This window comes from Clupea harengus, chromosome 10, assembly GCF_900700415.2.
Source record: "Clupea harengus chromosome 10, Ch_v2.0.2, whole genome shotgun sequence".
NCBI lineage: Eukaryota > Metazoa > Chordata > Actinopteri > Clupeiformes > Clupeidae > Clupea > Clupea harengus.
Window position 1 is genome coordinate 13,137,152 of NC_045161.1, and position 24,000 is coordinate 13,161,151.

The 24,000-nt window shown below is 47.6% G+C and overlaps 1 protein-coding gene across 3 annotated transcripts in view; it reads right to left on the reverse strand.

Annotated features, from left to right (window-relative positions):
• Positions 1-24,000, reverse strand: part of tgfbr3 (transforming growth factor, beta receptor III) — a 96,877-nt gene that overhangs the window by 9,128 nt on the left and 63,749 nt on the right. For 2 of the 3 annotated variants that reach the window (XM_012839531.3, XM_031575419.2), the window contains exons 6-16: positions 22,386-22,548; positions 21,168-21,315; positions 18,172-18,361; positions 17,369-17,667; positions 15,776-15,931; positions 14,144-14,293; positions 12,745-12,945; positions 10,018-10,311; positions 7,815-7,959; positions 2,398-2,433; positions 1,982-2,092 (exon numbers count right to left, since the gene is read on the reverse strand). In XM_012839531.3, the coding sequence (XP_012694985.2) occupies positions 1,982-2,092; positions 2,398-2,433; positions 7,815-7,959; positions 10,018-10,311; positions 12,745-12,945; positions 14,144-14,293; positions 15,776-15,931; positions 17,369-17,667; positions 18,172-18,361; positions 21,168-21,315; positions 22,386-22,548 (1,893 nt within the window). The remainder of the gene's footprint in view (positions 1-1,981; positions 2,093-2,397; positions 2,434-7,814; positions 7,960-10,017; positions 10,312-12,744; positions 12,946-14,143; positions 14,294-15,775; positions 15,932-17,368; positions 17,668-18,171; positions 18,362-21,167; positions 21,316-22,385; positions 22,549-24,000) is intronic. The other variant, XM_031575420.2, reaches the window with a different exon arrangement.

A 24,000-nucleotide genomic window follows, 5' to 3' on the forward strand; every position in this document is an offset into this window, starting at 1 on the left:
TGGCAACGCTGAGATGTGCACGGCAACATCATCTCTACAGCAACTACAGGATGCGAGAGAATGCAGCAGCTAAGCCTCAAATGCACGTTTGTCTGCTGTCAGATAGACATGTTGGACAAAATGTCAGTCAGCTCTGATCATCTACAAAGAGGCTCAGTAAAATAGAACTTCAGTTCCTCAAGCCTGTTATCACTATGCAGATATGCACACGATCTATCAGTTTACCTGTCCAGTGTAATCGTCCGGTGAGTTTTTTGGGAATGAACCATTGTGGCTTATCTGGTAGCTGGTGGGTCACTGTGCCCCTCTCTGAAAGGTGTCATGGAGAACTTCTGCAGAACTGTCATTCCAATAAACGTATAGTTGTACGGCCCTAATGTAGTAACGTCAGTGGGCCTGGAACTGCTATCAGAAACCAGACAAAGAGAACAGTCTGTGTGTGTGTGTGTGTGTGTGTATGTGTGTGTGTGTGTATGTGTGTGTGCGTGTGCGTGTGTGTGTGTGTGCGTATGCGTGTGTGTGTATGCCTGTAATATATACAAAGGGCTCTATACTGCACGTCACAACGTATTGTTGATTTAATTTCCCCTGCTGTGAGAGATTTGCTACCAAAATATGGAACTATGTACAAACAGTCTTGCTTATATTGGTTTATATTGCTTATATTGGTTTACATTGGTTATATTGGTTTAATAGCTCTCATGATCTGTTTTGTAACATCCCCAATACCCCTGATGTTGTGTTTTTAGACAAGGATCAAAGATAAGTGTTAATTCCAGAGCTAGGTTTTGATTTTGACCTGTATGTGGACATAGCGTTCTCTGACAAACTGATCAAGTACCAGCCCCTACATGCAAGGTTTTGTAAGTAAGTTGGTGATCCTGATATCAGCCTTGGACATGTTCACAAACTAACAATTAGTGTGTTACAACTGACAGGCCTACCTATGAAATCAAGACAGCAAAGAAATATTCTGCTCCATCTCAGTTGTGACAGGCAGCCTTGTTTGCTGTGCAAGGCAATGAGTGTCACAGGTTGTGTTTCACCTCTGGAATCGCTTTTGTTGGTAATGTGACTGGTGGATTCAAATAAAGAATTAAACTGTGCATATGTATGTTTGAGTGAGTGAGTGTGAGGAAGTAAGCATATGGAAGTGTGTCTCCATATGCATGTGTGCATATTCTACGTGTGTGTGCGTGCGTGCGTGTGTGTGTGTGTGTGTGAGAATGTGTGTGTGTGTGTGTGTGTGGCAGATCGTTCCGCTCCCTGAGTGAGCGCGCGCTTCCTCTGCTCGGGCTCAGTGTAAGGATCAGCGCTCTTGGCGAGAGTGTGCGGCCTCTCCTTCCTGTGGGCCCTGCTTCAACCTGACCCCCACACCACCCTCACACCCACCCCTCTGCGCCGGACAGGGGGAATTCCAGCCGCGCTCTGGCCCCGATCGTACACGGAATGCCGCTGACCGTCACACACAAACGCAAACACACAAATAGACACACACACACACACACACACACACACATGCGCGCATACACACACACACACACACACACACACACACACACACACACAGTCGCACACACACACACCTCCCCTTCATAGCCCTGTTCAAAGACAGGAAGGAGAGTTCAGGGCCTGTGCTGACAAACAGGATGTAGTTATAGGCAGAAGGACTGGACGGCTATTGTGAGCTGTCACCAGAGACCCTGGCTGGCTCCATCATTAGAACAGGGGCAACCGCCACTATTCTTTTCACCTCTTTTTTAATGCAGTGATGACGTTATCAGCAGCACTGTCAGTGCATTCCTGAGCTTGATGCCAATCCCTAGGTTCATGCAAGTTCAGTTTAGTTTAAGGATGCGTGTGTATGTGTATGTGTTTGTTGGTAAGTGTGTGTGTGAGTGTGTGTGTGTGTGTGTGTGTGTGTGTGTGTGTGTGTGAGAGAGAGAGAAAGAGAGATGAAGAGAGAGAGAGAGAGACTGACCTGTCTGTGAGTAGATGAACCACAGGGCTCCCGTCAGCAGAGCTCCTATCACGAAGGCAGCGAAGGCGATGCCCACCACGGTTGTTGTGTCCAGCACGTTACTGTGGTCTGCTGTGAATACAGGTTGTGTACTTTAGTATTCACATACTCTGAAAAAACTGACATGATAGATTACTAGCAGTGGATTTAAGGTCAGTTATGCATGTGATCTTTCAGTTCTGCTTAGCCAGTTAACTGACATCTAAGTGACAGGATATTGCCGACCTTGACCTCTTAAAGTCCTCTATGATGACACAACTCTGATGATACTTATCATTGCACTTTTACATTGAATTGCATAACTTACTAAATTGGATTGGTTAAATAAATAGCGTGAGTCTGATCATGCGTTGATAAAAGGTGTAAGTCACACTCACCTGAAGAATCTGGCTGGTCTTCTTTGGTGGGCGTCACTGCAAAGGAAACAAAAGACCCCGTCAACATCTGAAGTTGGCATGAGCAAAAGACGGACGTGCTACACATCAAAGAGACGAGAGCCAGTGGTGGTCGGGGGGAAATGTTTGGAAGAACAGAACTCCAAGGCTGGCTTCAAGTTCACACTGGACGACCAAGAGGTTGAGTGTCATTCCCCCCCAAAAAACACACACTGTGCCCCTGAGCCAAGGCTGCAGGAGACTCAAAGTGCAGTACAGTTTGCTAGCATACAGAAGACATACACACACACACACACACACACACACACACACACACAAACATGGCTATTTTAATAGACTCTTTAACATTATACGTTGCCTCTTATTATTGTTGGACAGTAACAATGGAAGGAGATCCTGATACGATCTCTGTCTCCCCCTTCTCGCCCTCTCTCTCTCTCTCTGTTTCTCTCTCTCTCTCTGTCTACTGTAGCCTGCTCTCAGATACGCACCGCAGGCCTTCTTTTTGGCTCCCCCACATAACATGGATGAGTTTCACTGATCTAATTAGCTCTAATTATGCCCGCACTCTCCTAGACAATGGTCCCTGTGTGGCCCGGGGGCCTCGGGACAGACTGGTCGGTGTCCAAGGTCCCGGCACAAAGGCCACTATTCTGGGGAGAGGAGACACCTTGGGCGCGACGGGCCCTCTTGTGTGGGGCGACGACAGAGCCATGCTGGAGCTCTCACAGGAGCCCTCTCTAAGGCTGCTGGTGTACAGTGGCTCATCCCAGAATGCTTAACACACACAAACTCACACACATGCGTGCACACACACACACACACACACACACACACATGCGCACAGATATATAAACACAGAAAAGCCACTATCGAATCCCGCTGGTCTGTGAATAAATGTGCAGGAAAAAGAAAAGAAAAGAGAGAGAGAGAGAAATCCTGAGAGAGGTGCAGGGAGGACAGGCAGCTCTCGAACCCTGGCTAAGAAAATTAGCACATTCTTAACTGTGAAGTCAGTCAGGGTGAAGTCAGCAATGGTGCGAATGGCAGTCATATGTGAACGTGGGGAGACGTTTGAGGCAGAAAGTTAAGACCCAGATATTTCTTTGCTGTAATGATGCAGGGGAAAGGGGCCGGAGAGGGGGGAGAGATGAGGGGAAAGGGTGGGGTGTAGGGGGAGATATGAGGGGAAAAGATGGGGTGTAGGGGGAGAGAGGGAGAGGGAAGGGGGCCGAGGGCTCAGGGTTCACCCCACCCTGCCGCGGAGCTGGGAGCTTAGGGCCAAGGGCTCGGTTCTGGTGGGTCAGTACTGTAACACCCATGCAAACAGAGCTCTGTCCAAAGAGGCAAATGGACACACACAGACAGACACACACAGACAGACACACACACACACACATACACACACACACACACAAAATTGGGGTCACACAAGCACACAAAAAAAATCACACACACACACAAAACAGACAGACACACCCACACAAACATACACACAAAAAGGGGTCTCTGTCCACCCCCCCCCCCCACACACACACACACACACACACACACACAAATATATATATAAAAAAAGAGTCACACACACACACACACTTAAATCAACATTACAAGAGCTGTGCCTTTGGCCTCCACACCTCTCTGTGTCAGCAGGCTTTTGTTTAATTCATTCTCTTGTTCTGTGGTGAGTTTGGCCCTGTTGCAGGGGAGAGATTAGAGGGAGTGAGAGAGAAGGAGAAAGGAGCATAAAAGAAAAAAACTGGAGCGAGAGAAAGAAAGAGAGAGGGAAAGAAAGAGAGTGAAGAGGCGAGGACGTAAAAAATTTGATGGAAACGAGAACGAGAGAAGGAGCCAAAGACAGCCAGAGGGAACGAGAAAGCATGAAAATGAGGGGCGATGTTCTCATTTGAGCGTTTGGGCCAACTGCTGACGGAACCATGTTCCTTTGCGGGGTTCTAGTTCCTGAGGATTTGATTTCCCTTAACCTCTGGTCTTGCTCGTGTAACCCCTCTGAATTTGTCTGCGTTGTGTAGTTTTACATAGAGAAAGCCGGGAGAAGTGGGTGAAGTTCTCCAGTTTATTCACCTGGCACAAACAATATTACGGGACTCCTTAGCACAGCAGCATGGGACACCTTACAGTATGCTAATCGTGACTCTATAATCCCGAACTCTCATATATTGTTAATTCAAGTTGAATTACAAAGTAATATATATAATTGAAATATATACAATAAAACACGAAACATGTACCTGGCACAAACAATATTACGGGACTCCTTAGCACAGCAGCATGGGACACCTTACAGTATGCTAATCTAAGAGGGAGATTAAACATTAGCTATTCGCACATGTGATTTTAAACTTCGATTAATATATACATTCAGAGGTGCATAATTACTAAACCAAACACACTATTTACATGGGGATAGAATGTGGAACACCTCTCTATAATCAGTATAGATTTAATACATTCAGTCATTGTATTATAAAATAATAATGTAGGAGCTCTCTTTATGCACAACTCACCGTGACTATATCTCCAAACTCTGAGGAGAGCCACTCTGTACAACATGCATAACCCCTAGAGGCCACTATGGGGGGGGTGGAGGAATGTCATATTATAGTTGAAAAGTAGTCTAATAGTTCCCAGCGATTATTGAATGGTGTTTTCGCTTCAAACGCCCATCCCTAGTGTGTATATGTGTGAGTGTGTGAGTGTGTGTAAAGCCTGGCCCGTTTCCTTGATTGGGCAACACCTGGCACTCACACTCCTCTCCTTCTCCAGCTCTCATCAGTGTGTCACAGAGGACAATCCACTATCCCATTTCTGGCAAGTGCTCTTCTTGGGAGATATACATGTTTGTGTGTGTGTTGTGTGTGTGTGTGTGTGTGTGTGTGTGAGTTTGTGTCTGTCTTGTGTGTGTACGTATGTGTGTGTATGTGTGTGTGTGTGTGTGTGTGTGTGTGTGTGTGTGTGTGTGTGTGTGTGTGTGTGTGTGTGTGTGTGTGTGTGTGTAAAGGAGGGGTTAATCAATGTGTTATGGTCGCTGTGATCCTGTCTGAAGGGTACACTGTGTTTTTTCCATGGCCATAGCTGCTGGTTCCAAAAGTGTCTCTCTTTGATTTGCAGATGGAGCAGAGCATGCGCTGGGACCCTATCCAGGGCGGTCTCTCCCTCTCTCCCTCTCTCCCTCTCTCTCTCTCTCTCTCTCCCATGGCTGCTGTGAAAAGACCACTTGTTTTTCACCCGCCATGAGAGATGCCTTTGTGTTCAAAGTGTCGAGTTGTTTTTAATATCTGATCCAGTCTGCGTTTCACTCAGTCCGATTATGGCGCAGCTAGAGTTGACTTAATCATTGCGAAGGGACTATTAATCTGCCTGGGCAGATTCACATCTAAAGACTGGGCTGTGTGGTCACAGATGTGCTTCAGATTCACACTGGATTCACACTGACTCACTCTGGGAGTGAATCTGGATTTGCTTAGGCCAATCATATCTTGTTTACGTGCGCGTTGAATACAAGCGTGCAAACAGTGCTGGTGTTAATTTCACAGCAGACAACGGAATAGTCAACAGTAATCCAAAATGTCTGCCACCGTGTAATTTTGGCAGACCCTAGTCAGAGCATTACGTGCTGCTTTTGGTTGGAAGTCTCTAATCAAGCGCCATTCCTGTTGCAACCTGTGGCCATGGTGACCCAATTACCCCAGGGCTTGTGTAATGGCGTTTGCTGTATTCCTGATTCATTGTGGGATGATTTCCATTATAGCAGTGAGTCAGGGCTGCTGACTCACACGGGTTGAAGCTCACTGGCTGCCGGGATGGGATCCTGGGAGGGATGAGGTAGAAGCTTTGTGTGTGTGTGTGTGTGTGTGTGTGTGTGTGTGTGTGTGTGTCTGTGTGTGTCTGTGTGTGTCCGTGTGTGTGTGTGTGAGTGTGTGTGAGTGTGTGTGTGTGCGTGCGTGCGTGCGTGCGTTTGTGCGTGCGTGTGTGTGTGTCTGTGTGTGTGTGCACGCGTGCATGTGTTCAGAGAGAGAGAGAGTGACTCTCATGGCTCTCATGATATCACCCACATCTGAGATTAGATCATTATTATTAGTGGACTGTGATGGTGGGTTAAGGCCCCGGCCTGATGCGCCACTCCCTCTTGCGCTGACCACACAGTTACAACATACAATATACGCTGATACGAAGGACGAGAGAGACAGAGAGAGGGACAGGGAAAGAGAATGTCGATGGAAGAATGAGAGAGGGATGCTATATGGGCCAATCTGAAATGGATTTCAGGCCTCCCCTTTCTCTATCTCAGTGTCCCCTGAGTGTGTGTGTGTGTGTTTAGGGGCTTCTGAGACAGACATTAAGTGAAAACAACTGTGGCTTGGTGCTGGAACATTCTTTGTTTACTAATCAGCTAACATAAACTGGGACCCGAGCTTCAGAACTGGCATGAGGCCTCCCTGAGAGTTCCCCTCTATACACAGACACATACGCGCGCACACACACACACACACACACACAAATACGCGCACACACACACACACACACACACACACACACACATACGTGCACACACACACACACACACAAATAATCATGCTTACCCTCATACACTCACTATCACATGCTAACACATTCCAGACTGCCACACGCATTTGGTGAAATAATCTATGCAGTCAGTCCCCCTCATGTCTCTTATGAGATACCCGACACTCACACACACACACACACACACACACACACACACACACACACACACACACACACACACACACACACACACACACACACACACACACACACACACACACACACACACACACACACACACACAAAAGGCTTTCCCATGTGTGTAGCACTGCTGGTCTTCATTACTGGTGTAACCCCAAGCCAGCTGTGACGCGCCAGGCCAACACCAATGTAATCAGAAAGACAGCTATGACTGGAACCCCATCACAGCTCCTTTCACTAGACTTGGGTCTGACACAGATCTGAGGACATGGCCTGGATGGACAGTGGACAATGGAGACGGTTCTTTTTCTTTCTCTGTCTGTCTCTCTCAGTCTCTCTCTCTATTTCTCCCACTGAGATATGACTGTGTTTTTTCATTCCTATTTGTCCCTCCTCGTTTACAACTGTCAGTGAGATCATACACTCATAGATCTCCTTATTAACGCAGCCCACATGGGGCCTGGGCTTTTGGAGGGTGTGAGTGTGTGTTGAAAACATGCCTTTCTTGGAAAAGGACTCACGGCTGTCAGCTTCCATCACAAGACAACACGGTTTTGTCCTGAACTAGGCTTCAGCCTGTGCCAGGGACTTGGTCCATTATAGTGGCAGCATGACAACTTGATCCATGTAGTGTGAGAATTGTCCTGCGACGTGTTGGTTGGCCTTACCTGGAAATTCGGTGTCTGTGGGATGGATACCTTCTTGCCCATTGGGGACAACCACCAGGGGTTTGGTGGAGGTCTTGGTGTTCATCATCAGGTTCAGGATGGTGCCGATATCCATGGAGGTGCAGGCCTCGGCTGGCTGCATGCACTGCAGAGAGAACACGCTAGTGTCAGCATTCATGGCACTTAGAGACAATAGATAGGAGTCATATTACATGTGCAGAACAGTGTTACAGGCTGTTGACAAACATTAATGAATGCATATGTCTCATCGTGATCAGCTTGCAAGTAAGGACTCTGTGGCGCTGGTGTTAGGGTTATGTGGACATAGTTTGAGGAGTTGAGTAGTTTGCTGTTACCAGGACCACAATCCATTTAGTTTCCATTCCAAACAGACTCAGATTTAAAAGGACAAATTAAAAGGACCTAAATTTACAGAGCATATTCCCACAGTAAAACTAATGCTGAAGCAAACCAACAAAACAACCGCAACTGAACAAAATGCAGCATGTCATCTCTACACAGTAGTCATCTGTGGTGTGTGTGTATCTACGCTGTCAGACAAGGCTTTGTGATGTAACTGATATAGCCTTGCTGGATTGGGAGGCTTGACTTTTGGAGTCCGGTTTGAGTTGCCATTGAGCAACGGCATCTATCTGCTCCTCTCTCTCTCTGACTCTCTCTCTCTCTCTCTCTCTCTCTCTCTCTCTCCCTCTCTCTTTCTCTCTCTCTCTGGAGCACGAGGGAGTGACCCTCCCCAGGGCTTTGATCTCCCGACAAACCACACATTTAATTTGGCGAAGAGGGTACCTATTTTAAAGCAGCTCATCTTTCATCTCCTTCCAGATTACTGCCACAGAGTAAACACCGCTGCTACACAACACTGAGTCAGCACTCACTAAAGCTCAACTTATAAGAGAGAGAGGAGAAGAGGAGAGAGAGAGAAGAAGAGAAATGAGAGTGTGAGAGATCTGAGAGAAAATGAGAGAGAGAGAGAAATGAGAGTGTGAGTGATTTGAGAAAAAAAAAAAATATGTTGCTACAGAAAATAGCTGATAAAGGGAAAGTGACAGATACAGACACAGTGAAAGAGTTAGATGGAGAGGAAGGAGATGTAGGGGAGGACTGAAGAAAAGAAAAAACGAAGAAAAACACTTGAGTCGGAGGCTTTGTTTTCCGTAAGCGCGCGCCGTTGTTAGGGAGACCTGGAGGAGATTTATGCTCACGGCCTGAGGATGGATGAGGCCTGGCAGATGTTGCACAGCCGGAGGACGTGCCAATGCCAGCCCTCCGTGCCGAGCACACAGCTATGACACATGCAGGCCATCACGGCAGAAACACGGATGAGCGCCTTATATTTATCTGAGGCCCAGGAGGCGAAAGAGGGACTGAGATCGGAGCAAATGACTGGAAATCCTTAAGGCCCTTTCATTAAAAAAAATGAAACGATTTAAATCTTTCCTTTCATTTAACCCAACCTCCATGTCTTCATTTGAATTGTGCCCATGCCCTGGTTCAGGACTGCTGTATCTGAACATGTATGTGACTGGGATACAGACAGCCAGGCCTGATCCTGAGTCAGAAGCGTTTCTCTGCTTCTCAAGAGACCTGAGGAGTCTGGAATCTATGTTGATTTACCGAGGGCAGGCAAAGAGAAGAGAGATGAGGAGAAAACAACTGAGGAGCTGAAAAGAGAGGGAAGATGAGCATAGGAAGAGAGCAGAGGAGAAAGGAAAGGTGAGATGAGGACAAGAGAGGAACACTGAGAAAAGCAGTGAAGAGAAAAGGTGAGGAGAAAACAACTGAGGAGCTAAAAAGAGAAGAAAGACATGTCAGAGGCAGGCAGAGCAGCAGAGGAGAGGTGAGGAGGAGACAGACAAGAGAGGAGGAGAGGAAAGGAGAGGTGAGGAGGTGAGAGGAGGACAGAGACAGACAAGAGAGGAGGAGAGGAGAGGAGAGGAGAGGAGAGGAGGACAGAGACAGACAAGAGAGGAGGAGAGGAGAGGAGAGGTGAGGAGAGGAGAGGAGAGGAGAGGAGGTGAGAGGAGGACAGAGACAGACAAGAGAGGAGGAGAGGAGAGGAGAGGTGAGAAGGTGAGAGGAGGACAGAGACAGACAAGAGAGGAGGAGAGAAGAAATGTAAAGGACAGATATTGGCAGACAGGCGAAAAAGCAAAAAAGAAAAGAGGAGAGGATTAGTGCATACCTCAGACAGTCCATTGTCGTTGGGGCCGTTGGAGCACAAGGACATCTCACAGTGCAGGAAGACCAGCGAGATGTTGAACTTTGGCCTGAAGGTGAAGCTGAAGCGCTTGCGGTCAGTCTGGGCGTGGGGTATGGGCAGGTCCACTCGCGAGGGGTAGTACACGACCGAGTCGTCGGTGGGGCAGATGTTTTCGATCAGCGTGTACTCCGACGCCACGTTGGTGTTGGAGTTCGAGGACAGGAAGCAGGTTCGGATCACAAAGCTAAGATCAGGATCTGTTTTGGTTGCAGAAACCTGTAGAGAGAGGAAGGACACACACACACACACACACAGACACACACACACACACACAGAGTGTGAGAGAGAGAAAGGGGGAAAGAGAGAGAGACTTTTGTCTTCATTCATGGCACAGTACTTCATTACAAAATCTACAAATTGGTGGAATTATTACATTCTAGTACTTAATCTAATCTGTTTCATGTCTTAAAGAAACACCTTTGACATTGATGTCTGAGAACTATTAGTGGTCCTTCATGATTTACACTTGACACCTCATCATCAATCGCATACAGTTCTCTGCGTGGTTCCCTTCAACGTTCACAGGGACAACTATGACCAAACAGGCCTGCTGACTGCACCCTGAGTGGGAGGCACGGCGGCCGCTCTTATCGGGCTTCCACTCAGCAAGCGCTAAATCATGCCTTTATGAGCGCGGCTGACAGGCACTCCTGTTCATTCCTGCTCCTTTTGTGTCAGTGAGTGGAGTTGGAGTGCCGTGTGTTTGCCGATACTCTCTCCTGGGCATTCGCTCAAAATCAAAGCAACCACGTTCCGGACCAGAAACGGCCATTCATTTTTTCGAAAGGAGAGAGAGAGAGAGGGAGAGGAGCGAGTGCGTAAGAGAGGAGGGGAGGAAGGTGAGGAGGAACGGTGTCAAAAGCCTGCTGGCGAGTGAGTCCAAGAATCACAGCTTTCTCAAAGTGAGATTTCTCCTTGCCTTCAACAGTTTTAAGAGGATCTTTCCGTCTTTCAGACCACAAGGTATTCCCTCCTGACTTATGGTGTCCCTTTCTCTCTCTCTCTCTCTCTCTCTCTCTTTCTCTCTCTCTCTCCCTCTCTTTCTCTCTCCTGAAAAATAAAGTGTGTTACACATCTGTTTCTGTCTGTGGCAGAGCAGAGTCAGGCTTGACAAATACGCTTGCTTGCCATGAGTTACGTTTGCCCGCCCTAAAGACACGTTTCCCCATTCTTTCTGCCTTCTCTCTCCCTCTTTCTCTCAGTCTCTTTCTCTCCTCACAGTCCATCTCTCTGTCACACACACACACACACACGCACACACACACACACACACACACACACACACACACACACACACATCATACACACACTAATACACACAGCCCCACAAATGCAGATGAAAAAACCTACCAGCCATAAAACCATCACATCCCATTTCCTCTCTTTGCTTGTGCCAGGCACTTAAGTATATAGTACATGAACTGGCTGTGCCACCAACACATACACACACACACACACACACACACACACACACACACACACAAATATCCACACACACACAAACACATACACATCCATTAACTAGGACATACGGAGGCCACATTTGCAACACCGCCAGTGACCGCGATGAATGCAGAGGTCATCCCCCTAAGCCTGGGAACATGTGTCAGAGCCAGAGCGCCGCGTGTCAGAATTCTCACGGCCGTGCAAACCCCACGAAGAGCCACAAAGAAGAGAGTGCGATGGGAGACAGACACACACATACACAGCAAGAGAGAGAGCGAGAGAAGAGAAGAGAAGGGGAGTGGGGGATGAGGTCTAACGCCAGGAGACAGAGGGGCCCTTTGTGGCCTGCTGGCGCTGTGTCCACTCTGCCATCTTCCCTCGCTCCGGCCGGGGCCATAAATTTGCCACTTCAAAGCTGGCGGCCGAAACATAGCCCTTCCTCAGGGGCTGCTTTTTACAGCATCATCTTTTGGAACAATGTTTTCATTGGAGCTACAGACAGGCCTTGTTAACGTCCTGTTGGCCTGACAGATCCTCCACATGTCCAACACGCCATCTCTCTTTTCTCTGTGTGTCCAGGTTTAAATATTTCAAAATGTAACATTAAAGTAATATATGTTATATACATAACACACCTAGTCAAATGTAATATATTGAAATATCCTTAGTTTACCCCCACTTTATGGCTTAAAAATACAAGTGGGGGTTGTGAGAAAAGTTTGAAATGCTCTGGGACGTTGTATCAACAAAGCAGTAAAAAAAAAGACATGAGCTGTACATTCTCACCCAATGCATGGGTATTACTCATAGACTCTCTCTCACTAGCGCATGAAACAAAGGGAGAGCCAGACTGAAGGCTCAGGTCCTCGCTCCACTAAACAAGACCTCGACCCTCCAGTTTTTACAGATCAACCTTTCATGCGCCTTCAACACCAAATACCCCAAAGTTGACACCACGTGACAACGCAAACAGCTGCCATCAACACAGAAAATGGTTTTGTACTCTTTTGCAGGCTGGAAGTTATCTTGGTGTATCCAGTGAGTTCTTAAATGAACCAATTAACCGTTGCACAAATATGAACAATTCACACTTGACCTACACTGCACCTATGCATACATTTAAATTAAATCAAGGGTTAAATGTCAAGTATAAACGTAAGATGATGACGTTTTTACTTAATGTTGTGCCTTTGTTCATTTTACCTCCACGAAGACGGGTGTGTTCTCTGAGGTGGTGAAGAAGGACTGTTCGGGGTTGAAGAGGAAGAGGTTGGTGTTGTGCAGCTGCATGCTGAAGGTTACGCTGTCCACCACATCTTTGGCCCCTCCGGGGAAGCTAGGCCCCGGGAAGTGACTAGGGAAATGGGGGTCTGGGCTCTGGTTCTTGCGGTATGTGCAGTTGAACTGGGGAGAAAGAGGACAGAGCAATCAAGAGAAGGGAGAGTGAGAGTGTGAGAGAGAGATGGGAAAGAGAGATGGAACAGAAAATGATAGAGGAGATCCAATGAAAACATGGACTCAGTTTTGACATCAGATTAATGCATCTGGTTATGACCGACCTAATCTGTGCTGTGGGTCAGTCTGCTTAGTCACAGCAGGAGACAGAGTGATAGAAGAGATAGTGAAAGAATAGCAGAAAACAAGAACAAAAAAAACACAAGAGGTGCAGAGAAGAAGCGAAAGACAGTGAGATAGACAACAGACATTTAGAGAGGGAAACAGGGAATGTGGAAAAAGCAATGAAAATATGAGCACATAAAAGAAAGAAACCTTGTGAATAGAAGTACACAGTGCTAAAAAAAAGTTGGAGTGACTGAGGCCTCAAAAAGGGGATCCAAGAGAGAGAAAGAGAGAGAAGTAGGGGGAGAATGGCTTTGAAGTAGGAAAGGAAAAGGAATGGCAACGCGCCAAAAAAGGTCGACAGTTCAAGAAACAGACATCGCCGTGGGGAAGCGGTCAGAGGCTGAATTATCCACCCCACTCAGGGGCCAAGCGAGTACTTTACTGATACTGAAGGGGTCTGGGAGATGTAGTCTCGCAGAAGCCCAGAACCTCTGGAAGCCCTTTCAGACTTTGTAGCTTCTGACCAGACATTGCACCATCCAGACTCCCAATTCAGCCCTAACTGGTAATCCGCTAAACATAGATCCTTCAGTGCTCAGCACAAACTCTGCATCCAAAACACATCTTGCTTTCACACTAATATATCCTCCTCTGGTGTTCATATATGAAACATCTGACCAAAGACAACCCTAATCTATGATAAATGAAAAGCCTGATAATTTATAAGGGCTATTACTCATGACAAATAAGCAGATTGTGAATGTGTTTCTTTTCATGCCTAACACAGTGCAGAGCTTAAGTAAAAATCTAACCTGGAGCCATGCGAAAAGAAGCAACAGGTGTGATTCCTCTTCTGAGCTTGAAGGAGGGAGGCCAGATGGTTGCTCTACTGAGGATGCTAACTAGCTGTGGTCATTAGCATCACTGCTAATGAGTAGCTTGTGTTTCTCTGACAGGTTCACTGTCGGATATGTCTCTTGTCTTTGTCTGTGTCTGATGTGTGATGTGTGATGTGTGGTGTCTGGTGTCGGTGTCTCACCAGGATGTGTGCCCGGTGGCCCCTCGGTGTCAGTAGGGCTCTGTCCAGCCCCTCTGGTTCCCCAGGGAAGACCACATCCCCCGACTCCATGTCCTCATAGTCCGGGGGCCAGCCGCTCCCATCTCTCGCCTCTGATGAGCTGATCAGCACCTGTCAAGCACAACATGCGTTTGCATTCAGGACTGTCACCTCCTGTCAATCACAACATTTAAATGCATCCAGAACGACTGGTTTGGGAGATATGAGGCTTTACAGCCCGCCATGACCAAAAGATTCCCAGCGAAACACTGTGATGCAATCAGAAGAGTTCTTTAAGAGCACGCTCTGATCTGATATCAGGTCAGTTGGCCTGCCGAAGTTGTTCCCTTCCCTAAAAAACAGATGAGTTGGGACGTGGGAACCTTCAAGTGGTTTCAACATCCCTGCTCCCAAGGCAGAGCCACAAAGCATACTTCTCATTGTTGAGCACAGACACATGAATACACACTCACAGATACACCCTCACACACACACACACACACACACACACACATACACACACACACACACAGCAGACACATGAATACACACTCACAGATACACCCTCACACACACACAGCAGAAACATACATGCATGCATACAGAGTGCAATGAGTGTGAGTGTGTGCATGACACTGAGGTAAGAGCAGTCAAAAAGCCTTGAGCATATAAGCAAAACATTTGGAGTCTGCTTGTGTTGCCAAATGTACAAACACACTAATTATCTTTCTCTCTCTCTCTCTCTCTCTGTCTTCCCTTGTCCAGTTCCCAGAGTTTCTTTCTCAGCTTAATCAACACCCTGTTGCTTTGACCGGAGGGTCACATCTTGCAAGTATCCCCCAGGCCCCCCGACCAGGCAGAACAAAAGCATCACGACAGGGCTGGGAGATCGCCTGGCCGTTTAATCTGTTCGGGGGCCGCCAAAATGAATTGCATCGGATTCCATTTCCTTTGCAAATTATCACAGGAGATCAGTGAGGAAGTGACTCATCTCCTCGCTTGTCAGAGGTCAGGGAGTGAACGGAGCAGAGCAGTGGTGTGTGTGTATGTGTTTGTGTGTGTTTGTGTGTGTGTGTGTGTGTTTGAGAGAGAATCAGATGGGGTCAGGGTGCAGCAGAGGGCATTGACTGGTAGAGTGATGTGATCTGTGAATGGCTGGCAGAAGTCTTCAGGGACCAGAGCAGAGTTAAGATTGGAAAGTTATTGTATTCTTATTATTTTTGTGATGTAACTATCATATAATCTTAAGTTGTGTATACATATGCCGAGTACGCCAAGTGTGTGTGTGAGAGAGAGAGAGTGTATGTGTGTGAGAGAAAGAGTCCGTGTGTGTCTGGGTCAAAATAAAACGCTCAGTGACTGAACAAAGAACCACATAATTAATGGAGGCAGGTGGCTCTCTTACGTAGAAAGCACAGAAACAAAAAACTGAAAAGAAACCCCACCTGCTTCTAGTTATCAGTCACTCACTTATTAATCACTCCAGCACTACGTATGACACGCCAGTCATACCATATCGATCACTCATATCCACTCACACCTCATAAACCACCTGTCAAAGAGCACGCAAAGGACCTTCAGGATCCTACTGGTTCGGGCCAAAGTCATACTCACTGAGTTGATGTAGATGACCACAGGGCTGGGATGGAAGGGGTGTTTGGTGGTCTGGCAGCCATTCAGCGAGGTCTCCAGCGTGTAATGTGTGGAGTTGGAGGTTGCTCGGCACGTCGGGTCTTGCAGAGTGATGTTGACTTTCCCGTAGCCGTTGGCCTGCAGTTGGGACAGCAGGGGTTAGACAAGCCAACCCGGACTTCGAATTGTTTTGCTTTTAATACAGAGACAAGATCCAGTACCACAAAGTACATTGTATGGCCCAAACCTAGGAAATGAGGTAACTCTTCGATGGGTGGAGGCGAATTGAGCTTAAAGTCGGACATGTGGTACCCTCTCCATGGCGAGCTGGCAAACCCCCGAGCGCTTGGCTCTGATACACACGCTACTAAGATTAAAAAACAACAGATACACAGCCCAACGACAACGACAACCATGATGTGCCACCCAAATTTGTAGTCATGGAAAACCATAACTGGGGCTCGGAGGTTCTCTCTTGCATGTTGCTGTGTGCGTGTGTGAGTGTGTGCGTGTGTGACATGGCTCCCCTGAAACAAATAAAAACTTGCACAGCAGGGTCCCCCTGCCAGACCAACAGCTATTTTCATTGCGACACAAGGGTTTGTGCCACCCTCAGATGTGGTCAATTACGTCCTCTCTGTTTCATAGCGTCTGACACAAGGGCCCACACACACATGCACACGCACATATTTACGCACTCTCAGAGTCTGGGAAAAACGATACAACACTCGGATGAAAACAGGAAAAGCCTGGCACGCATACACACAAACACATACATACGGTACATATACACGCACACACACACACACACACACACACACACACACACACACACACACACACACACACACACACCTTCCGCCCCTTCCAATCACTCCCCAGCCCCCTTCACTAAACTTCACTATAAGCCACTTCACTGCTGGTTAATATCAGCGTTCAGTTCAGCATGCCGTGGCTTCCAGTGCTTGAGAAGGTGTTTCAGATGTTCAAAGGCATAGGTGACAGTGTGAGGATAGAAGCCAGAGCCCCCCTGATGAGTGCCAAATGCTTTCATCAGGGCCGGTACTGAAGTGTCGCGCGGCGCACGGACTCACCGGCCCAGAACTGACACTAACCACGACACCCGACCTCCAGAACCACTCCGACAGATGTTAACAGACACAGAGCAGCAACTGTTGTCAGTCTCCACTCCACATGTCTTTACAGAGTTTTGAGAGTGTCAGGAATGTAATTTCATTTGACCAGAATAAGGTCTGTTTTGATAATTCAGCATTCCTGGCATCTATTTCATCAGGAACTACAGAACCCATGATAATAAATCTGCTAGGATTATCTGAGATGAAACAAATGTGTCCAATGAATTGCACTAGGAATTACGTACTTAATCTCCAAGACTTTTCAAACACATTGAATTCTTGTTGAAATGTTTTCTCTAATCAACACAATGGGACTTCTTCTAGGCTGTTTCTTTTTTGAGCTGGCCAAGTGATAGCTCATGTCAATTCAATATTTAGGATGAACTGTAACTTTTTGGGGGTAAAAAGTCAAACAAACAGCCCTCAGAGCTTCTCTCACCTGAAGGCTCTCTTTGTCAATGCTGACCACCATCTTGTTCTCCTCACACTGGACGCTCAGGCCGAGAGTCCCCTGCTGTTCCTCAGGCTCTCCCCCCATCCAGGGCTGCTCCTCCAGAGAGGGTGGCAGGGGCAGGTAGGGCAGGCCTTGGTCCCGGGGAGGGCGGGGGGCAAAGGGGAAGGGCAAGCTGACTCGTGGTGGGGGAGAATCACTGCCAACCTTGAAACCAGGACCGGGGTCAGGGTTACGCAGGATGGAAAGTTCTGGAGGGAACATTGTCTCCAAAGGATCAATCAAATCTGAGGAGAGGGAGATAGAGAGAGAGTAAGAGTAAGAGTGAGTGAGTGAGTGAGTGAGTGAGTGAGTGTGAGAGAGAGAGAGAGAGAGAGAGAGAGAGAGAGAGAGAAAGAGAGGGGGGCAGGACCGGTGGGGGAGTGGCAGAAGCCACAGTTTAATAGTGGTGAAACGATGGATTTAGGGGCATGGAGATCACATAAAACAGCAGCCATAAAAGCCTCCAGACTCTGTTGGCAGGTGCTTCTTCACGCAACTCTGTTTATAGAGGGACAGATGTGCTCAGTTCTGCTACTGAGGAGCACAATGCAGAGCGCTGACCACCTCAGCATCTACTGTACTCTAGCTGTTCGTTTATAAATTACCTTTAAATACGGTGTAAATAAGGTTTAATATTTATGGTTAGTTTAACCAGGGAAGCAAAGGGAAGCTGATAGCTTGCAGTCAGCATGGAGTTTGCATGCACCTGCATTAGTATCGGCTTTAGGATGCGTAGTGTGTTTGACTACCTTGCTCTCTCAGGCGCAGGCTGAAGTGGTTGGCCACTGGGGTGTTGGTGTAGGACGTGACGGGGTTGTAGCCCTGCTCCTCGGCCCACTGGATCAGAGCCTGGGAGCCTGACGGCAGAGGCACCTTGGGGGATTTGATAACCTGCATCAGCCTCTCTGTGCTGGAGCCCACACTGATGGTGTCTGACGTCTGGAGGCAAAGAAAGAGATCAGTATATTAAGATGAGTTACATAGGCTAAACACACAGCGGAATACATAATGTTAGTGACTGGAGATCAAGCTTGATCTGGACAGAGTGTAAATTAACTCAATGGAGAGTCAAAGTGTAACTTTGATTTGGATTTCTCTTGACAGTGAGGTTTTGCCTGTGTTGACCATATGTATATTTCTTTAGCCTAAAAAATGATGAACAAGGCTGAGACAATACTGGCTCCAAACTCATGAATCTATCAAACCAAATCGCTAGCAGATGGCAGATGGGGGATGGCTGGTGGATATGAATAAAACAAGGTTCAGCAAAGTGAAGATATCACACCAAAATGCTTATTTCTGTGACCACTTTTAGTAAACACTTCTCACAGGTTTACACTGAAGGATATGGGTGACTTGATACGGAATTTTCCTGGACTTTCTCCTGCTTGAACCAGCTAGTCCAAGTTTCTGTCAATGGAACAGTACTTCTTAAATACCCATGTGACGTGACCTTATACATGCAATCACGTAATGCCACCTGTCCTGTTTTTTGTTACGTCAGTTGGGTCTGCAGATAAACATGCCATCAGAAAAAGAGTCTCCTACATCTCCTGAACATCTCCACAGGAGGGTAAGACGCAGATGAATCACGTGTCATCCACACGAATCATGAATCACGAATCACGTGTCATCAGTGTCATCCACACTGGAAGCCCCTACCCAATAGCGACACTGTGGTTTTTTTCTCCGTGTTCTTTCTTCCCATTTGTCTTTACAAACGGTCTGGCTCTGCCCTTCTTGTCAGGAGCGAGCCCAGTTGACAGACCTCATCAATGGCACGGCTGGAGATGTGTCAGATTTCCAGCGGATTCCTCATTAGTTCCCTGTGGCTGGTGGTGGGTGCTGGGAGAGCATGCTAATCCCTTCCCACAGTCATTTCCCACACACTCCCCACCCCTCCCATCCTGCTCAGCAGCACCCATGCCTAGGGTTGGCCCGGCTTAGTCCAGCCCAGCCTGGGGAACTGTGTGCTGGGACTAGGCTGCTCTCAGTAGCAGGGCTTTGATTTTATGAGGATATCATATCACACACATAGTTTGCATTCTCCTGCTTGGCGTTCCCAAACACAAGGTCTGATTCACACACAGATGGGACAGACACACACACACACACAGAGAGAGACACACAGACACACAAGGCATACAGTATGTTATACAGGTCAGCAAGAACAGTGTTGTGCAGTGAATGTTCCTGTATTCAGTGTGGTAACTGTGGATTGTGCACCGTGCACCCTTTTTTCAGGCCTATAGCTGTTTTGCTTTTGTGCCCTGGCCAAATAACCCATAATAACCTCCGACAGGTAAACACTGGTAGCACAACTCTGCCCTCAGAGTCTCTGAGTCATACCCCCCCCCCTCCCCCCCCTTCTGTAGCACTGTACCCCACCATGGCACTGCTGATTGATTCCATACACTAACCGAGGGGGGCAGCTGTGCAAACAGACGCTACGCTGCCTGGCAAGAAGTGCACTGTCATGGTTGGCACCCTCTCCTGCCTCGGCCCTCTCCATTACAGAGTGTGGGAACCAGGGGGCCCCTTTCCTCCGCTGGCTCTGCCCCACTGAGGTCAACAGAGGCCCCAGACCACAAGAGCATCCAGACTTACAGTCCCACTGGAGATTTATTTTAAGCTAACGCTACGAGCTAACGCAATGAGGTAAAGCTAAAGTTAGCCCCTTGCTACTGACAGACATGAGTGGGGTGCTGATCACTACAGACTTCCTTCTTGACCACATACAATGTGCGCAAATGCTACAGGAAAGACCCCACAGCCAGTACCAACTATAAGCCAAGCTCATGGGACCTGAAGTAAAGCCAAGAGCTGATAGCTATGAAGTAGAACTAAACTCTGAAACAAGACATCGATAAACATGAAGTATCCACTGATGTGTATATGATGGCTATAACTGTGTAAGATAAAGAAAAGTTCCACAAGTGTGCATTGGTTGACTACACTGTAGCTGTGTACTCCACACAGCCTCCTGAAGCACCGCAGCATGGTTGTGGGTGTCCTCTGAGAGATATTTGGTTGCTCAAATGTACTTAGCTTCTGTCGATAACCACTACAATATGAACACCATTACATGGATTTAAACAAATGTATTGTATTATCAACGGTGCATTTAACATACCACAGATTTGAAGCGTAGCTTACACAGCGAGAGACGTTTTATGACATTTCTCCGTTTTTATGACGCCGGCAGACAAGAGGTCCTGGCTGTGCACACATATCAAATCCAAACACTTTCGCTCTGCCATCTGAAACCTGACGGTAGACAGAGCCAGGAGAGAAAGCTCTCCCCCATAACTCATGCTCTGATGGATGTCAACCAGGTTTCGGGGGGCCAAGTACACACAATAAAGAAATACAGTCCGCAAAGGGGCGCCTGCGATTCGGGCTCGCCTTTTATTCGATCCGGTGACAACCCCTACAAGCTGTCAGGCAACCATTTCACAGTTGATCCCTCCTGCCCCCTCTTTGTCATCCTGCTCCCGTTGCAGTGGAGGTCAGGGACCCGCTCTGACAGGACTCGCGCAGTGAGGACAAATCTTTTAGTCCGGCAGACGCCAGCCAATGAAAATTAAGCCACACCTGTGGCGAGGGAGTGTGACTCCAACTTATCTGACCAAAGAGAAGAAGAAGTGCTAATGCTGCTCCACGCTGATGAGCTCATGTGTTTGTCTGTTTGTCAGTTTGTCAGGGCACGGGGGAATATGCCTGTGTTGGTGTTATGGCTACATACCACCACCTCCAGCCTTCCGGTGACACGGTGAGCTTCGATCACCCAGTTGACGGGCTTCTTGCATTTGAGGAGCAGCACCACGTCTCGGTGCAGCGGGATGTCTGCCTCCATCGGCCGAAGATCCACTATAACATCTACCTGGAATGCACTGTGGGATAGAGGGAAGGAGCAAGAGAGAGAAGGAGAGAGAGAGAGTGGGGGGGGGGGAGATAGACAGAGAGTGCAATAAGAATTTTGGAAGGCCAGGGCCCTGCAGTATTAACATGCCTCTAGTGTCTGGCCAACTGATTAAAAAAACTGGACGGCATCCCGGAGAAAAGGAGGACATGTGTGCTGCAGACCGCATCATGCAATGGCTAAATCCATCATGACTGCCCTGCTCCCAGACTTTCTCTCTTTCTCTCCTCTCTCTTCTCTCTCTCCCTCTCTTCCCCACAGGCAGCTGCTGTTAGGCAACGCACCGTAATCGGTGCAGTGCCAAAGGGGTTGGGGGAGTTGAGGCAATTACCTGGCAAAACTCAGATACAGACACCAGACCTTTCCAAAACACGTCATTCAGTCAACACTAACCCCCAAAGTCCTGCGTAACTCAAAATAAACTTTGCAGAAGGGTTGGGAGACAGTGGGGGAGAGAGAAAGATACTAACAGAGAGAGAGACAGAGACATTTCAGGAAGGTAATGGAATTTGCATACACATACCACATACTTACAGGTTTAGAGAGCAGAAACCATGCTGTTTTTAGCAAGAACAGATGGATGTGTAATAGCAACTATATATTATGGCCGAAAGGATATATTTCCTCAAATGTACACAGTTGTCAGTTAATCAGACAAGTCTGTTGTGATAATTAGACACCAAATTCAATACCGTAAGACACTACAGAAGACCTGTGCGTCACATGATTTAAACTATGTTTATGTAACATGTTATAACACTTGAGGCAGACCTACGATTTCAAAACCTAGGCACTGTTTCAATCAGGCACTTCATAAAAACATTCCACAAAGAATCTCACTTATTGCTCCCCTAGGCACAAATGCATTAATATTCAATAACCACTTTTAGCAGCTGATAACACATTGCCTAACAAAAAAAATGCTTGTATAACATATCTCAGAGGTATGCAAAGTCATAGAAAAAAATGTTGCCTGGTGGGCAGCATTAAATCAAACTAACAGTTGAATCCGTTGTAACTGGTCCTGGTGGACTGCTTTACCTGCTGGAGTTGGGTGCCTGCAGCTCAATGATGTGGACCTCTTGTTTATGGTCTGGTCCTGTTAGCACACAGCCTTTCGAGGGTTGGGGTTCCACGTAGCTGGCCAGGTAGTTCAAGGAGAGGAATTTGTTGTCAATCCTACACGTGTCCGAGAAGACAGGATCTGAGAAGAGTTTGGAGAGGGACCATTTGACATTAATCAGTCTGGGGGTTAAAGGGTGCCTGTGTGTGTTTTGACAGAGATCAAAATAATGGAGGAAAAACATGTGCTGAAAACATAGCATAGGCTAGTTTGCTGGGCACCCTGGGGAATACATGGTCAAGTGAGTCTTTTTGAAATCCTGGAAGACAATTTCACAACATGCATAAACACAACAAATCACCACTATTGTCCGACTCAAACTGTGTTTTCTTTTTTACTTTGACGGCTCCTCCAATATTTACAAAAAATAAAATAAAATCTTTTTCTCCTCCCTTCCAAACAAATACTCCAGGCAAATCTTTGTTCTTCAAGCAAAGCCTCCTCTCTTCTCCTCTCCTCGCCTGGAGAAAACAGAAGACAGATGCTTCCTTATTTGGTTTGGACAAGGATTTGGACACGGCATGCTGAAAGGCCTGGCACCTTTCTTTATACCCTTCCTGGCGTTTTGAAACATGGAAGCGAGAGAGAGAGAGACAAAGAGAGAAGGAGAGAGAAAGAACGCAGAAAGCATAAGTGGAACTCTGTCCGGTCTCATCTGACGGTACGGTACGACAGCAGGGAGAAACGAAGCTGCGGCCTGATGGACAAAAACATGGCATACGCAGCCCCTGCCAAAACCACAGCCTCTGTAACGACAGCAGGCAAGCGCTTTAACGGGAAGCTGAGGCGAGCACACGCTACTCCGCTCTCCACTCAGGCCTCTGGCAGAGTCCCACCACAGCATACCTGAAATAATGCACTCATTACATCTCATGCTTTTCAGCACGGCCCATTCCAATGTTTTCCACAGACTGGACCAAAGAGGTGAGAGTAAAAAAAAAGCACAGCTCCTAACATATGCTCCGCCGCTGGGTTGGTGACTAATGACGAGGGCGGACAACTTCTCTCTCTGCCATTGGTCGGAACGAGTAAAACCTTCAGCCTTCGACGGGGCACGGGGGCAGATAAATCACACTTGGCCCCCTGAGGACAGAGCCTCACCCCCTCCACCCCCAACCCCCTCATTGGACCCCATCGGTCACATCAAACGGCGGCGGTGGCGGCGCTTACACGCCCCACTGGAGTTGCTGCAGGAGGCCGCCGGCTCTGGTTTAGCTCTGCCCCCCCCTAACCCTCCTCCACCTCTCGTGCCCGTGACAGTTACTTTCCACTCGCGCTTATCTTACAGCGGCCCACGTTTGCTAAAACCATTAATACCTTCCACAGTTTACAGTTTAGAAAAAAAAAAGAACACCACGGCCTGGCTGTGAAGAGCAGGAACGTGAGGCCCTTTTCCAGGCGTGCAGTGCTGGAGAAGCTGTGAGCCACTCAGGAGACCAGAGAACGATCATATGATAACACAGGGCTCATGGTTTCTGTTGAAATTCAGCTAGGTGTGAATTATAGTACAGATGATGTAACCATGAGTTTTGA